This window comes from Phycodurus eques, chromosome 19 (genome assembly GCF_024500275.1).
Source record: "Phycodurus eques isolate BA_2022a chromosome 19, UOR_Pequ_1.1, whole genome shotgun sequence".
NCBI lineage: Eukaryota > Metazoa > Chordata > Actinopteri > Syngnathiformes > Syngnathidae > Phycodurus > Phycodurus eques.
Genome location: NC_084543.1, coordinates 8099968 through 8118081, shown reverse-complemented (window position 1 = coordinate 8118081; position 18114 = coordinate 8099968). Strand labels below are relative to the sequence as shown.

Sequence of the window (18114 nt, the reverse complement as noted above, 5' to 3'; positions counted from 1 at the left end):
TGACCGGAGCAAAGGGCTTGATTTCACCTTACTTCGGATTGAAGTGAGTTTGAAATCCATGCAGAATGAAAGTTGATATCCTCGCTTTGTTCATTTAATGATCGTGTTCCGTTTTGATTCTGGTTAAGACCCGACCCACCTGCACAGCCTGCCGGCCGTCTCTCGTGAGGCAGGTACGGTTTCAGATACGGTTTCGCATCCCACCCCCCCGAAACACCACCCATTACATCTATCAACTACAGCTACAGTTTCAAATGGCTTGTTCCTCTCTCAAATGACACCCTACGCCCCTACATCATTCTTCTTTCTCATTTCTCCACGCTTTTATCCCATGGCCCATTTTCCCTCAGCTGACAAACGATCGCCATTGATGAACACAAGGCGCTATTCACAGAGCTCACGCCCAAGAGGGAAGGGGAAAAAAGAAGCAAAACAGGGCAGATGCTTTTTTTCTCTTCGTAACAATCTTTTTTTTAATGAAACACAAAAAGGCAATAAAATTAAGATAAATATTCTTTCTTTTTGTACATATGGAAATATGTAAGAAATACCTCCATAAGAATGAGTGAAATAATATATTTTCCATCTTAACCATACAAAGCGGGTTCCAGTGGGGAGAAAAGAAAAAACATGTTGCTTTCATCGAAATGGGATGATCAGAAGTGAATCCAGTGTTCATCAGCTCCCCCACCCCCATTTCCTTTTTTGTTTTTTGTTTTTTTGTTTTTTTTTTAAACAAAAGAGTTTCACATCTCAAAAAGTGTTTGTCAACATAGTTGTCAAACGTCGGTCCAAGCCCTACAAAGAAAAAGGCATTTGTGTTCTCCCCCCTGTACATCCTATACAACAGTCATCACAGGCTTGCATAAACGGTAAGACCATGGTGAACTAAGAAAACCAGTACACACGCACGCGCGCACACACACAGACAGACATTTTTGGCAAAGCAGGAATAAAAGTGACAAGCATAATTTGCGATTTGATCTTTTTTTTTTTTTTTTTTTTTTTTTTTTTTTGTCTCTCAACATTGTCCCATTGATTGGCGCTGATTGTCCTTCACAGTCACGTGATGCCATTCTGGTTGTCATAGAGACCTCAAGTGCATCAGCTGGGCAGTGTGCTGACAATGTCGCTGCGACGTCTCTCCGAGGCTGTCATAGCAACACTGGATGAACATGAGAGGACGCACGACGAGAGGACCTCTACTTCAAATACCTCTGTGATTGCAGGGGTCCCGGATTCAGATTTGATTGAACATTTCCCCCCCCCCCCCCCACTCCTTCCTCTTTTTAATCATTCTCATCATAAAATTATCTTGTAATGTGATGTAAGTGTAAACTCACGGGTGCTTTGGTATATTTCTTTTAGATGCCAGATAAATATTTACATTTGATAGAAATACAGGCTCAAACAGACCGACTGGATTCTTTACGGATCAGTGAAAAGCAGAAACTTGGTTTCTTTTCCAGTAAGTTTCCAACAGGAAAGGCAAACATTACAAGTTAGACATTATTTAAAAGAGCTGATTTCTGATCACTCTATTAAAATAACTGCTTTTTCAACATATTTGCCCACGAAGCAGGGCTTACTACCACACCAGGCATACATTTTGACCTCATCTGTGATCATGTTCAGTGCATTCAAAGAAACTTAATTCAACCTCCTTCCCCATCCACACAACCTTTAACATTGAAATAAAAACCATCTCCTCTGCAAAAAATGGACAAATATCTATGTATAGTATTTACATTATCATACATACACATAATTAAAGCCAATCATCACTCTCCCAGAAACACACACATTAAAAAAAAAGCAATCCGACTAACATGTACATGTCTTTGCACCCAAATAGAAGGATGCGAGAGAGGTATTGATGTGTATGGCTTGACAGGAGGAAAACATTTTTATGTGTTAAAGACATGGCATCATCTTGGCTTGCAACCAGTGAGCTCTTGCGCACAGTCCAAAATGACACTGGAGTTTTCATTTTTTTTGGTCCTGTTGGGGATCTCCCAGCCAACAACCAGAAAAGCAGTGTAAGACCTCTTCAACCTTCCAAACCAGTGCGGCTTACAGTGAGTTTTCTTCCTCTCCAACTCCGTCTTTGTCTCAGAAAGCAAGTGTCGCCGTGACATATCCGAGGTACCGAACTCCAAAGTGCTCATGTCCGTGGTTCCTGTTCTTTTGCTGCAAGATATTCAGCGAGTCGTAGGGGGTGGGGGGGGGAACTGAAGCCTCCTGATGCTCGAGTTTACAGGAAGAGGTCTCTGACATAGATTTCCAAGAACTAACCAGACTCCTTTAAGTGCCCGGTACTGCCGGGATTTATCCCGCTGGGATATATCCCGTTGCCCCTTCCGTCCGTTATGACGGACTGTCATCGAAGCGGTCAGCTCGATAGCTTTGGTCACTCTAGCTGCGGATGCTAGGACACGATAGCCATGCCGTCAGCGCCAATCAGTTGGCCGGTGGTGGGCTCGTACGTGCCAGCCAGGTAGAAAAGATCATTCGCCGTGGCACCAGACTTGTGTTCGCGTATCATGTGATCGTACTCGGCCCTGCTGACCACCTGGCAGCGATGGGAGATGGTCTGGACGTCGTTCTCGTCCTCGTGACTCGACTGGTACAAGGCGTTCTGGGAAAGAGTCGGTCACAATGTTATGCGAAGATTTTTCGTTTTCTGTGAACCAGTGATACCGCCTGACTGTGCTGTGAGAAATTATTCTTTTCGTACAAAATTCGTTTTTTGTGCTTTTTTTGTGCCCTATGCCAGCAATGTATAGTGACAGGCAGAACAATTAAACACTTGGACTACATTACGGATGGTACAATTAACGTGTATCAACCTGTTGCCATTCATACAACAGAATAATACTTTTAATAATAATGCAGACTTTTTTTCGTTAAAAAAAAATCATCAAAAGTCGATAGAGCGCATGATACTTATGTATCAGGAAAATGAAAACAAATTCTGTCATATTATTTATGTTTGCCAGTATCTAGGGTTTGTGGAAAAAGGTGTACTTTCATTCCAACATATGCAGTGTCTAATGTTAAAAATGTATATACAGTATATTTTCACCGAGAATCAAGGCCTTCTTGTGCCATAGTGATCTAAAATGCATAAAATCCAAAGTATTTGGGATTTCATTCTGATATTTTCAGAGATTTAAGTGCGCATAATTAGAGATGTCCACATAACATTTTGTGACGATTGGTTAAAGTTTTGTAAAATTAAGTATTTTTTACATTATGCCTGGCCTGTCCTGACACGGGATTTAAAGCAAAATAAAAAATAAATTGCGTCATTGCATGCACACAAAGCAGAATGTTTCTTTGAAACACCTAATAAAATATGGATAATACTTAATTATTATTATCAAATCGATGGTGCGCATTATACATAGAAGGGTTTTTCTGACTGCACTCTGAGGTCTTTACCTTGCCATCGCAGTGTCGCTTCCCCAAGCGAGTCTCCTCCGGGTGGTAGAACCACTTGACCCTGACCACCATGCTGGAGCTCCACGACTCCCACAGGCTCTCCACTCTGCCGACGTAAGGCAACTGGGGTCGGCCGGGCGACAGGAACACGGCGCAATCGCCTACCCGCACAGTCTCCTTGCCGCGCACGATGGCCTTGTAGAATAGCTTGCGGGCTTTACCCTTCAGACCTCTCCTCTAGTGGCGGAAGAGAATTCGGAATAGGACTCTCAGCCAGGATATTAAAAGCGCTAATCTGATATCTCTGGATATGATGTTAAGGTGTGCTCAGACAAAGGAGTTTTTCTTTTTCAAAACTATAATTCACAGAGTATCATATTGACATTGTGGACAAAGTCTGACATCAAATATGAAGAGGTCTGTTTCTTATTTACTGGCAGAACTACTATGGCGAAGTGTAATTAGCCACTAAGGTAGAGTCGAGAGATTCCTTCAACGTGAGACATTTTTCCAAGGATCGCTTTATAATCCTGATGCCAAATTAGATAACTACCAAATGCACCCTTAAATGCCCTTGGACTTATGTTCTTAACATTCCGACCTAAAATATTCACGGCCTGTTTAATAGAAAGGAGGTTAACCAATTGCTACCAATTTGGGCCATCGTGAGTGTGTTTTCTCTTACCTGTGTTGGGTTACCGGACCATTTCCACAGCTGGCGTCCAGGCAGTAGCGGAGCTATGTTGGCTTGAGGCTCAGGTGAGGACATCCTCTGCCTTGCTGCTGTCAGGTCCTTGGAGGAAGGTTTAGGGCCACTCTGACCTTGATGGTGGCTATTAGGAACTCCTTCCTTCTTCTTCAGTTGGGTCTTGGCAGAACTACTGTTGGTCGCCACACTCCCTTTGGACATGTACTCTGTCCTATCCTCTGTCCTCCCCTTTGACCCAGAGTGGGCCATGGCTGCCTTGGCCACATAGGGACTAGTTGGGACTGTGGTGGACGGGTTGGAGTTGGTGGACTCGGAGCTCAGGTTCTGTCTGTGTTTGTGTTTGTCCTGCTGGAGCAAAGCACGACGCAGGAGAACAGATGCGGACTCTTCATCGGACGAGTAGGAGGAATCATTGTCTGAGGAACAGAGGGATGAGGAGGATATGGAGCCGGAGGAAGAAGAGGATGAAGAGGAGGAAGAGAAACAGACTGAGAGGCGGGAGAGAAAGCGTCCGCTACGATGAGACGTGGCCGCCGTGCCTCTTCTTCGCGTCCTAGCATCTTGACCGCCATCTTCGTCACCCTCATCCAGCTCAGAGTAAGAACTCGGGCAGTCGCTGTGGTAGTCCAAACTGTAATCCCCAGTTTGGCCCCCGTGGCTGGCTGGCAGTAGATCTTTTTGTAGAGTGGCATCGCCTTTCAAAAGAGAGTCTGGCTGAGTTCCGGAGTTCTCTCTATCCCTTCCTCCCTTCTTTCCGTCCTTCACCAACATGGCAGGGTGAATGTATCGCAGCGGAGAACCCGCAGAGGACAAGGGTCTACCTCCTTTGCTTCCATTTCCGAGTCGAAGTAGGGCCTTGCCATTCTTTGTTTTAGGCGAGGTCACCCCTTCATGATCAAGCTTCACCAGGAACTGTTTCCTGTCTCGCTCACTCACTGGTTTCTTACTTCCCGCTGCCATAGACGTGGCGACAGCTGAGGAGCAAGGAGAGGGGTCCCGAGGCCCAGAGGAAGATCCTGTGTTTGCATGTCGCGCCGTTCCGGAGCTCCCGCCACTTCCAAAGGCCGAGTAGCCGTTGGCAATACTACTAAAAGAGTCAACCGCAAAAGGGGAGCCAAAGAAGCCTTTTAGGGGGGCTGTGGGTGTGAGAGAGTGGGAGGCCGGGCGATGAAACAACCCCACGTCTCGCTCTCGAAATCTCTTCTGGGTTTTACGGGAAGTCCCGTTGAAGAGGAAAAAGTCGACCGGCGGTCTCTTCCTGGGTGCGGACCAGCTGACCACAGAAGCGTTGCCTTTGGTCTGAGAGTCTGACTCTGATGTTGCTGTGCTGGCAGTCTGAGGCACTGAGTGGATTTTCTTGGGCCTGCCAACTGAGCAAGGAGATGAAAGCAGAGAGGAGTTGGAATCAATATGACGTGACAGTTCTTGGGAACAGACTGAGATTAATAGTGAAAGTAAGAGCTCCAGAGAAATTTAACATCATTATCTCCACCAAGGCAGGTAGATTTCAACATACCCAATACCTGTATCTACCTGAAACATTACTGGGATGAGTGACACGCATGTTTCTCAATGACACAAAAACACTGATGACACGTCATAAAAATATGATTAATGTGGTTTTACAGAGCATAAAAGGAATTTGTTCATATATCTCCATGACAATGTGCTCCTCTTTGACTCATAGGTGTCACGTAATTGGTTGACAGTTAGAAATGTGACCCGAAGGGCTGTCTGCGTCTATGCGGAATGTACTTACAAAGTTGGACAGCTATGTCTAAAAATACAGTATATACATGAGCATATAGATTCTTACGATTCATTATACAACCCCAATTCCAATGAAGTTGGGACGTTGTTTGTGTTAAACATAAATAAAAACAGAATACAATGATTTGCAAATCATGTTCAACCTATAGTTAATTGAATACACTACAAAGACAAGATATTTAATGTTCAAACTGATAAAGTTGATTGTTTTTAGCAAATAATCATTAACTTAGAATTTTATGGCTGCAACACGTTCCAAAAAAGCTGGGACAGGCTCATGTTTACCACTGTGTTTCATCACCTTTTCTTTTAACAACATTCAATAAACGTTTGGGAACTGAGGACACTAATTGTTGGAACTTTGTAGGTGAAATTCTTTCCCATTCTTGCTTGATGTACAGCTTCAGCTGGTTCAACAGTCTGAGGTCTCCATTGTCGTATTTTACGCTGACAGGTCTGGACTGCAGGCAGGCCAGTCTAATACCCGCACCCTTTTACTACGAAGCCACGCTGTTGTAACACGTGCAGAATGTGGTTTGGCATTGTCTTGCTGAAATAAGCAGGGGCGTCCATGAAAAAGACGTTGCTTGGATGGCAGCATGTTTCTCCAAAACCTGTATGTACCGTTCAGCATTAATGGTGCCTTCACAGATGTGTAAGTTACCATCACAGATGCTGGCTTTTGAAATTTCCATCCACAACAGTCCGGATGGTTCTTCTCCTCTTTGGCCCAGAGGACATGATGTCCATAATTTCCAAAAACAATTTGAAATGTGGACTCGTGGGACCACAGAACACTTTTCCACTTTCCAGCTCTGTCCCAGAACAGCCGGCGGCGTTTCTGGGTGTTGTTGATAAATGGCCTTTGCTTTGCATAGTAGAGTTTCAAGTTGCACTTACGGATGTAGCGCTGAACTGTATTTAGTGTCATTGGTTTTCTGAAGTGTTCCTGAGCCCATGTGGTGATATCCTTTACACATTGATGTCGGTTTTTGATACAGTGCCGCCTGAGGGATGGAAGGTCACGGGCATTCAATGTTGGTTTTCGGCCTTGCTGCTTACATGCAGTCATTTCTCCAGATTCTCTGAACCTTTTGATGATATTGTGGACCGTAGATGATGAAATCCCTAAATTCCTTGCAATTGTACTTTGAGGAACATTGTCGACTATTTTCTCACGCACTTGTTCACAAAGAGGTGAACCTCGCCCCATCTTTGCTTGTGAATGGCTGAGCAATTGAGGGAATCTCCTTCTATACCCAATCATGGCACCCACCTGTTGCCAATTAGCCTGTTCACCTGTGGGATGTTCCAAACAGCTGTTTGATGAGCAATCCTCAACTTTCTGTTTTTTCTGCCACCTGTCCCGGCTTTTTTGGAACGTGTTGCAACCAATATAGTCTACGTTAATGATTATTTGCTAAAAACAATAAAGTGTATCAGTTTGAACATTAAATATCTAGTCCTTGTAGTGTATTCAATTAAATATACGTTGAACATGATTTGCAAATCATTGTATTCTGTTTTTATTTATGTTTAACACAACGTCCCAACTTCATTGGAATTGGGGTTGTAAGTCATGTGCTCTACCTTTTATAGGAAAACTTAGTACAGTGCTCATAACTGGACTATTTACAGTAAGACTTTCCCTCTCACCTGGCCTCTTCTCTTGAGGTTTCCCTGCTTGTTCCTCATTGGCTGATTTCTCTGTGAGTGTGTCTTTCTTCTCTTGTGTGGAGCTACGTCGACATTGCCGGCCCGGCGTGATCAGAAGCGCTGGTGATGGTTCCGCACCTGACAAGGAAGCTTTGTTAAATGATACTTTGTTTTTTTTAATATCCCCCAAAGAGTTCTACTCACAGCAGATTTGGTATCCAGGTGGCAGAAGTCGGATGTTCGCCAGTGTAATCCTCCCTCTGTCCCCGTCATCAAACTCCACCATCACGCTTCCGTCCTTCTCTTCACCTGCACCCCCTGAAGCAGAGCCCGAGGCCCAGAGCACATGAATATTGTGTTTTTTTTCTGTGGGCGTTTCTGTAGATTTGTGTCACACACCTCGGTGGACATAACCGGGGTAAAGGCAACGTGAGCGCTCGCTCCAGTAGGCACAAACCCGCGTCCCCGCCGTCAGGATGGCCTCAGTCTGGGGCCGCACATCCAGCACCTTGACCGATATAAACAAAATAAGAAATACAGTCCATAAAGCCTAAACATCGCACAGGTCTTGCACCAAACATTAGAAGCTGTACATCCGTGGTTTTCAAACTAGGGGTCAGCGAGCCGTACCTTGGGGGTGGCCGCAAAAAAATCTGCAATAAATTATGTCGTATCACTTTTAAAGTGCATACCAATACACTAAACTAAAGAAATTACTTCTCCCTGCCTTAGCTTTGAGTCAATAAAAAGTTGTAATATGATTGTGATGTATTTTAAATATGACCTCCATGCATGCACGCAGCCTTTGTAGCTCTCTCTCACGCTCTTTTCTCATGAAGAGTTGTACACGTCAGATAAGGTGACCTCGGCAAAATATTTGTGACTCGGAAGCACATATATCAGGTCAAAAGTTTCCAACATGTTGATAAATCACTGTTGTTGCAGCGCATAAATGGGCACCGTGTCTTTGGCAATGTTCAGTGCAATTGACTCCACGGTGGCCTTCCACTTTCCTGTCGTACAGAAAATGAATCCACTCATTTTTGACTGTTTGTTAGCAAATAAATTAAGCCCGCTAGTCACTTTTTTTGAAAACTATTGCTGGAGTTGTTGGAAAAGTGACAAAATATATTGACCAAATCCCTAAGTCAGCATCGAAAACTATGAGAAAACCACATTTTCTTAGTTGTTGCCCCAAAATTGTGGAATGAGCTGCCTCTGCACTTTAGACAGGCCCATTCAATTTCTGTTTTTGAATTCCTCTCTTACTTTTCCCCCTCTGGCTTTTATCTCAGTTTGAGATGTCGATTTTCATCTTGTTTTTTTAAACTGTTTTATCATTGTACATGATTATCATGTATTTATTTTTAAATTGGTGTTTTTACCTTTATTTTATATTGGTCTTGTTTCTCTGGTATTTTATCTATTTACATGTATTGTTCCTTGATGTGTTTTCATTTTTATTGCTTAGCTTATGCTGTCCAAAAATGTTGTTCTTGAAATGCTCTATAAATAAAGTTAAAATCGGATTGGATCATTAACTGTTCTTTTGTAGACCAGCTAGCTAGACATGTTACTAGCCATGTTGTTAGTTGAACCATTGCACATCAGCTAGAGACTATGGATAAATATTACATTTAATTCAATTGAATTTGGTGAAGTTCCTCTCATTAACTCATCATGAAATAGTAAAAAATAAATAATTCCCACGGCATTTAGTGGTACACATGGTAGTTTCAATGTTGAAATGGCATTACGGTTGTGAGCGGTTCCTTGAAAAAAAAAAAAAAATTATCTATTTCCCTGGACCAGGCACCCTTGAACCGAAAAAGTTCAAGAACCCCTGCACATGCTTTTATGGTATCACACGACTGAAACTCACGGCTTCCTGTAAGATTTGCTCCAGTGAATAGATCCGGGGGCGATTCCCGCGCTCCCCTTCAATGACAACACTGAATCTAGGGGACAAAAAGAAGAAATGTATATGAAGGTCAAACCTTCTCAATGCACTATACAGTAGAATACGTGTTTTGTGTCAGCGGAACTTACATATCAGGTAGGTCCAGAGTTTGGACAAGGGCAGCGTAGAGCAACTCATCCTCCTTGGAGATCAAAATCTTCAGGCCGTCTACTAGCATCTCTTTACTAAGCACACAGTTGGGCAGGGCTGATGAGGAGAAAATGATGGAATGAGACATATACCGAGAGAAATACATATCATTTGCGTGTAAAATGGATAATTACTATGTAAGGTCATTGGTATGGCGCGCTCTTTACACACTGTTATTATCCACGTGTCATTGTTGGGCCTACCAGGAATTTTGCAAGGCATTTTGGGAGGAAGGTGCACCGTCATCTGTTTGCTCCCCTCTTCTTCATCTTCCTCCTCTCCTTCGGAAAAGCTGCTCTCTTCATCCAGGCGAAAGCCGTCGTCAGCGGTGAAGCTCTGCAGGAGTCGGCTGACCGCGTGACCCTGGGCCTGGAGTTGGAAATAAGATTTGACATCAGTGCGCAGAAAGTCGCATGCAGTATAAATATGTAACTGTTGACTCAACATACGCAAAAGGACAATTCATTAGGTGCAAGGACATCCAATACAAGAGTTATATCACCAGGTATGCTATGAGAATAATGCTCTGTTACCTTGAGTGAATGTTGGGAAAAATATAGACATTAATGGTTGCATTCCATCCCCAAAAAAATTGTCTTCTACTATTCCACTTGTGTTTAGCTTTCGTAATAGCAGCACCACCTCTTAACAGATTCCAATTCAAAGAGCAAAATGCAGCTTTCAAATAGCGAGGCTCAGCTATTACTTTTGATTGTGGACAGAAAAGCCAACGATGCAGGAAATGATGTCATAGCATCGCTTCAAAGCACTTACAAAGCATCCAGTGGGATTGGTCCGATTTTTCCCCCCTATAATGCTCACAGCCCCTGAGGGGGGAAGATGTGTATGATGTCTGTGGTTTGCCATGATTAACATTAGGATTCACTTGCATATTTGGAAGGATATGCAATTTATAATTGAACATTTTTAATAGTTTCAGTCGTGCAGAGCTGCATTGCACGATAGAGGTTTTATAGCCTCTCTCTACACAAACGCAGTCTGTGGTCTCAGTCGGAAATAAAGACAATTGAGTTTGTTGCTCAAGGACACCACAGCAGCAGGGGCGCAGATGGGATTTTTGAACTGAAAGGGACCAAGCCGTCAGCAAATGATTTAAACGCAATGAATTATTTTTGTGGAATTCTTTATTGCTTTCACTAGTTCAAGTACTTATTTTCATAATAGCCTACGGGCTAGTGGTTTGCACTAAGCCACTGGAAAATTGCTATTTGAAATCATGGCGAAACAATAATGAATTGTTAAAGACCCGACCCCACTATAGAAAAACTTCAGCCTCTTAGCATCAGCGGTTACCCTGCGCAATTGTGACGTGCCGTTAGCTAATTAGCTATGCCTTCACCGTGAAAAAAGCATCTTTCCTTCGGATAGTCCGCTGGTGTGGTCGCTTTAGAGCGCCCCGTAGTCGTGAGGACTCGGTGGCATATATTCCAGTCAATGGAGACTAAACTATTTTCACGGCTCAATATGTAGTTATGTGTAGGCATGAGAAAGACGCTAGACAAAGTACCATCCATTTTCCCAAGTGGTAAAATTGGTATTCAATTGACAGTTGAGAAGGGCGTGTTTTTAGTGTATTCAGCGGACACGCTGACCGCATTGAAGAGAAGAGAACTGAAAAATCTTTCATGATTATGAAGCCTGATATTATATACTTGGCTATTATATACTTTTTAATCATTCAAATTTTGCAGGATTGTTCACAAAAAATCTCTGAGGTCTGTCAAATGGAAAAGACATACATTCATTTGACAGGGAATTTATTCAAAGGCTTACTATGATGGAACCTATTTGTCTGGAAATTTCATGCATTTATGAATTTTAGTGTAAACAACAACATATGTACATGAATAGAAATAACTATATATACTGTACAACACGGGTGTCAAACTCAAATTCACAGTGCGCCAAAATAAAAAATGGGGACAACGTCACGGGCCAAACTCAATATTTAATGAGAAATCATTGAGATGTGCACGTTTCCCTTCTCTGCAGAAATGTAGCGTTAAAGTTTATCATATGAAAACGAACTTACATTTTGCTTAAACACCGAATCTGGAATGCATCCATTTTCAACACCGCTTATCCTGGTTAGGGTCGCGGGACGCTGGAGCCTAACTCAGCTGACTTCGGGCGAAAGGCGGACTACACCCTGAACTGGTCGCCAGTCAGTCACAGGGCACATTCGCACCGTCACTGAGTGGGAACTGAACCCACGCTGCCCGCACCAAAGTCAGCCCAGTGTAGCCACTACATCTGGAATAAGCAAACTTTAATATTATAAACACGAGAAATCAAATTTGCAATAAAAGACATCAGTGGTATTTGTTTGGTTTGTATTGAAATAGATAACATGATTTCTTCTGTTTTTCCATCTTCTATTTCCATCTTGTATTATCTTATCTCCAACTACCTTTTTTTTTATGTAAACCTTTTTTCAAAGGCCAACAACAGAACCACCTAAAAAAATAAGACTGTCCTTCAATAAAATCCAAACTTCAAACTATTAATAGTCCCTGCCTAGAAGTTGATAAAGGGCATTTAAAAAAAATATTAAAAATTCAATTATTTTATATTCTTTGTTGCAGCCACGTTGCTCCGCACACGACAAATAGGTCTGTCTTCTACTTTAGTGAACAGACAATCTGCCTCCCAGCTGTCTTGGAAGTGAACTGTTTTCCATCTTTCGTTGGGCCATTTTTGGGGAGGGGAAATGTAAATTTGCTCAAGGAGACTGGCAGCATAGTTGCTAACGACTGCAACAGAAAGGGAAGGGGCGCTCGCCGGTCTAGAATGATGAGCCAACACACTTGCAGAGCATTTGTAATATTAGTGCCGCATGTGCTATATACTGGCGGGCCAGCTCTAATACACATTTGATATGGTCTTGCGGGCCAAATATACTTACATCGTGGGCCAAGTTTGGCCCCCGGGCCTGAGTTTGACATATATGCTGTCCAAGAAATTCACATTTTAAACGACATAAATAGTATTACCAGGAATTTGCAGCTAAGCAAATTTACTGTCTCGAAGTAGACTCAACGAAGGACCCAAAAACATCTCGCCTCCATTCATCACCCTGAACATACTGCTGGGCAATTTCTTGTCTGTCCAGTCTATCAAGCCTCTCGTGGTGAACGTGGCACACACCAATGCCACTGAGTCTTTTTTGAGCCACGGTTGATCGCAACCACGTTTTCAATCTGCGTAACCCACTAAAACTGCGCTCTGCCTCAGCAAATGATATGGGAACCACCATCAACAATCTCACTAGTGTCTCTACCTGATCAAACAGGACACGGAGCTCTGGGGGCATTTCCTTCAGAGCCTGCACGGCGTCTGCAGTTGTGTTGATCTTGCACTTGATTTTAAACAAGGCCAGTTGGACTCTCAAGTCTTCCTCTTTTAGTTCAGGATATCTGCGAACTGCTGCGTTATTTGTAATGGGGGTCAGGAGTGAGTTTTCCAGTTCTTTAAATGTTTGAATGCCTGGTTCCATAAACCTCTCGGTAATTTGTGCATCTACTGTGTCTAGGACACGGTAGAATTCTACTCTGTAAAAATCCACAGTTGATCCAGATCCAGGAGCCTGCCCAGAATATATTTTTGGGAGTCCAAGTGTGCGGGGTGAAACAATGGTCTCTAGAGACAGATTCCCACACCTGTCCTCTGCCTCCTTAAAGACCGCCTCAAAGTGTTCGGTATTTCTTTTGGATTTCAAGCCGTCTTGGACCAAGGAGACTACAGAGAGAATGCCCTCCATTGTCTGACTCTTATTCTGGAGAGCTGTGTTTAGAACCTCGAGTTCACTGATCACATCTAAAGCAAGCAGAAGTCCCAGTACGATGTTACCCTTTTGTAGTCGAACACATAAGCCCTCTGCCAGGCTTGCGGAGTCAGACTGACTCGCGGCCATATCATCTAGTGCACTTAGTATCATCCCATATTGGCTGAGAACAGCACGGATAGCTCGTGAGCGTACAGTCCACCTCGTGGGACATAAAGGCCTGACGGACACAGCTGGTCCTTGTTCTTCGGCTGAAACAATAGCTTTAAACTCGTCCTTCACCTTACCAGACTGCCCAAAAAATGTGCCAAGGTCACGTATCCAGTCAATCGCGTTTCGCACAAAACACGAGGCTGAGCAAGCTTGTTGAGTAACTGAATCGATGTATCGTGCTCGACATTGTATGTACGGTGATAGTGGCTGCACTCGCTGAATAACAGCCTGGGCACTAGAGTACTTTCCAGACATATTCGAAGTTCCATCATATGCCTGACCTCTGAGGCCAGATATTGGCAAACTCAGCCTCAACATAACTTCCAAAATGGTGCTAGCAAGGTTTTCACCTGTCGGAGAACTTGCTTCATACAACCCTATGAAGTCTTCGTGCACCAGCAAATCTTTGTCAACATAACGTAGGCACATCACCTCCTGCTCTACACCAGAGACACCCCTCGTCCCATCGATGATGATGGAATACTGCAACACTGGTAAGGACCGGATCTCATCTGCAATTTTCCTGATAATTGATGAGCTCATCAAATTTATCCGCTCATTTTGACAATCCCAGGATGTGTGCACCCCCGCCTTCGCGGATAACCACCTACTGAATGACTGATCGTCTTCAGCTTTGTATTTCAAAAGCTGGTCAAGGTTACCTTGATGTCCATGTCCTCTAAAGGCCAAGCCCTGCCTCGCCAGAAACATCTCACCCCCGATTATTTTTAAGAGACAAGCTCTGTTTTCTGCCTGCGCTGTACTGACTGCACTGATCAACTTAGGAGTAACTGGACTGTTTTCATGCGCGGCAGTTGTAATAGCCAGTTTGTGACCCTCTGTTTTCTCATGCATGGAACATTTTTCAAGTGCTTTTTCCCAGTTTTTCAATCCAGTGTTGACAAAAGCTGGGTCTATGCTCTCGGCTTGCGCCGCTGTCTGAAAGTATTTAGAGCAGTGAAAACACAGAACACCACCAGTACCCATACTAACATGCAGCCAGGGATACTTCTCATACCATGCTTTTTTAATTGTCAGTGTACGGTTTTTGAGCAATCGTTTTTGAAAAACTTTAGCGTCACATTGATTTGACTTTGTATACGTCATTATCATGTCCACTTCCATTCTCTCTCTGTCGCCTCCTGTCTTTCTTTGTTCTTTCCCTGCTTCTTCTGTCTGCATTTCTTCTGTCTCGCCTTCCTCATGCAGTCTTTTTCTACTGTGGTTGACCCCGGGCAGATCCTCTCTTGAATGACTAGGGCCTGCCTCACTGTCATCAGGAATTGCCTGCAGGCCAGGAGAATAATGTTAAATTTTAAAATCTCATTTTAATTACTCTTCACAGTTGCTCATTAAAACAACATTGTACATAAGGGGGGTGGCTATATGGCCTAAAAAGGCTTTTATATTACATTTAAAATGTCGGGCTGGTGAGATTCATGCGACTTTTCGAGTTGGAGATCGGACTTCAGGGGGAGGGGTTCTGTTTAAATTTCTGACTCTGAACACGGAAATTCCTACATTTCTCTATGGGGATGCACCAATACCACTTTTTTCAGAACGAGTATGGATACACTGATACTGAGGAATTTGATCAAAATGCGTTTTATTTTGATCAAACTTTGTTGAAAAAAAACTTTTATTGAAATATAACACTTCCACACACAATTAAAATGTTCCAAAACACTTATCTTAGTATCACTCAAATATAACATTTAATTTATTGTTGTTATTATTATTGTTATTATTATTATTATTATATTACTTTTAGTGTTTTTTTATGTTTTGTGTTTGATCTTAATTATGTATGGCACTTTGTTACAGCAGCTGTTTTTTTAAAGCGTTCTATAAATAAATTTGAGTTGATTCATGTTCGCTCTTATACAGATGTAATATTCACATTCCGCTTCCACAAGGGGGCAGTGTGGTGCACGCGTGCAGATAAAAGACGTCGATTTTAAGAAAAGACAAAGAAGAACGTCGCGGCGAAGCTGCATTACTGTAAGTCGTGTATCGCAGAGTAGAAAAAGAAATATGCTGGCGAGTGCTGTTACATCATCTTTCTGTACATTGCTGCGCCATTTGTGCTTGAATATTTGATGTTTAAAAGGTTTATACTGTGACATCGATGCTACTCGTAAGCCCATCTACTGCGTTTTACTGTAAACCTCTACTGGGAGTGTCAATAAACAGCTCGAAGCAAGCCCACGTTGACTCCTTTTGAAGAACTGTTCCCTAGCTGCCGAACTGCACACTGCATGCCCAGAGAGGACAGAAAAGTATAGTATATGAGAGGCTATCACGTGTCGTAGTGTTTTTACGAGTCCGAGTAGAGACGCACAGGATCGGCACCCGATACCGATCTTGGTGGATCAGGGTCACGATGAATCTGAGGGGGTCATATCCGCCCAATTGAGGCTGCCATCTGTGCGCATGCACAGCAGTATGGACAGACTGCTGACATGAACACCTCAAGTCTAATTTATTGTTCTCACCGCCAGTAACACACACCTCAGATACTACCCATGCCCAGACAGGTTTAGGCTAGTCTCTCTCCAAAGAAAACTGATGAGTGATGATGAAAGTCAGCTCATCCAACAGGTTTCTGCTTGCATTTAGGCTTTCCACAAGATGCTAAATGTACAGGAGGTTGCATTTGTGTTGAATTTTCCAAATTAAGACTGTCAATTTCCCATGAGACTGTATATTTTTTGGGTGACAGACGTTTCGTCAACAGAGGCAACAAATGATCATCTTCCCACTCTTAGTGCTGACAGTGTTTATGTGTTGAGCGTGTGTTAGATGGGTGTGTTCCAGGTTATACTCAAAAGATTATCGTTACACTCCTCCTTTATGCGTTTTGGACATCCTGTTATGGTGACTCAAGCATTCAAAGAACTGGAGGCGTTAATGGTAGATTGGAATGTTTCCTGTCAATGTGTGTAGCTCTTCACATGCCATCACAGGAGCCTTTTTTTTCTTCCTCCCTGCTTTTTCTTTTCTCAGCCCTTGTTTTCATACAGTGAAATTAATCTTTCTCCCATTCACTGGCCATCTGAGCTACTGATCTGTCTAAAACTGTGGCTTGTCCTCTGAATGGGACGTAAAAAAACAATTTAGAATTATTGCTCATACATTTGTTTAAAAAAATAGGCCACAGTTCGCAACTCCAAAACAGGCATCAAATGTCCTTTCAACAACACGACCAGCCACAAAGAACATCGCTTTTCCTCAAAACCTCTTTATGTGAATGAGTGGCAAAACACAAACTCCCCCAGTGTATTCTGAAAGCCAACAGAAGCGCCATATAGTCTTATTGTGGTTGAAGATTGCAGTGGTGCAAAACTGCATTGCATCATCAAGTTCTAATGACCTTAAATCAGGGGTGGTCGAACTTTTGTTCTCAAAGCCCACATTTGATTTGTAAAACAGACAGATAGGCCAGGTCATTCGTACATAAGTAAAATAGTTTATTTTGATTCCAAAATATATTTTAAATTGTATTATTTAGCATTTATTTAGTTATAATTAAACAACCACTTATTTCTTACAAATAATTAGAAAATGTTAAATGTATATGTACATCTTTTGTATTTTTCGTCATTTACAATTAATAAATAAGTGTAATTTAATTGACCAATTTTATGAAACATTTAAAATTATTTATCATTGAGTTAGAATTAAAGAGAATATCTTTTTCCATCCATCCATCCATTTTCTGAGCCGCTTCACCCTCAGTAGGGTCGCGGGCGTGCTGGAGCCTATCCCAGCTGTCATCGGGCAGGAGGCGGGGTACGCCCTGAACTGGTTGCCAGCCAATCGCAGGGCACAAACAAACAAACAACCATTCACACTCACATCTACGGGCAATTTAGAGTTGTCAATTAATGTATGTTTTTGGGATGTGGGAGGAAACCGGAGTGCCCGGAGAAAACCCACACAGGCACGGGGGGAACATGCAAACTCCACACAGGCGGGGCTGGGGATTGAACCCGGGTCCTCAGAACTGTGAGGCTGACGCTCTAACCAGTCGGACTCCGTGCCGCCGAGAATATCTTTTTATAAAATAAAATTAAAATTGTTAAATGTATATGAAGAAAAAAATGTATATGAAAAAAAAAATCAATTAACCAATTTTCCAATTAGATAAATGAATACAAAATACAAAATTGCTAAATAGAATAACATTTTATGAAAGAACGGCTAATTAAATATAACAAATATATTAAATATATTACTAATGAACGAAGCGGGCCATATTTCGCCCACGGAGCCAAATTTTGCTCACCCCTGCAATCGATCGCCGATTGCTCTAAAAAAACAGATGGATAGATAATATATCGATCGATAAGACTGATCCACTGCAAAATACAACCACAATAATAAACATAACACCATTGTTCTGTA

At 42.6% G+C, this 18114-nt stretch overlaps 1 protein-coding gene across 4 annotated transcripts in view; it reads right to left on the bottom strand.

Moving 5' to 3' along the window:
• Positions 1-460: 460 nt before the first annotated feature.
• Positions 461-18114, bottom strand: part of bahcc1b (BAH domain and coiled-coil containing 1b) — an 80844-nt gene continuing 63190 nt past the window's right edge. For 3 of the 4 annotated variants that reach the window (XM_061705841.1, XM_061705840.1, XM_061705842.1), the window contains exons 20-28: positions 9893-10058; positions 9629-9746; positions 9462-9537; positions 7979-8087; positions 7784-7897; positions 7580-7717; positions 4130-5523; positions 3445-3681; positions 461-2638 (exon numbers count right to left, since the gene is read on the bottom strand). In XM_061705841.1, the coding sequence (XP_061561825.1) occupies positions 2429-2638; positions 3445-3681; positions 4130-5523; positions 7580-7717; positions 7784-7897; positions 7979-8087; positions 9462-9537; positions 9629-9746; positions 9893-10058 (2562 nt within the window). In that variant the 3' untranslated portion in view covers positions 461-2428. Of the gene's footprint in view, positions 2639-3444; positions 3682-4129; positions 5524-7579; positions 7718-7783; positions 7898-7978; positions 8088-9461; positions 9538-9628; positions 9747-9892; positions 10059-10228; positions 14995-18114 lie in introns of those variants that run through there. The other variant, XM_061705843.1, reaches the window with a different exon arrangement.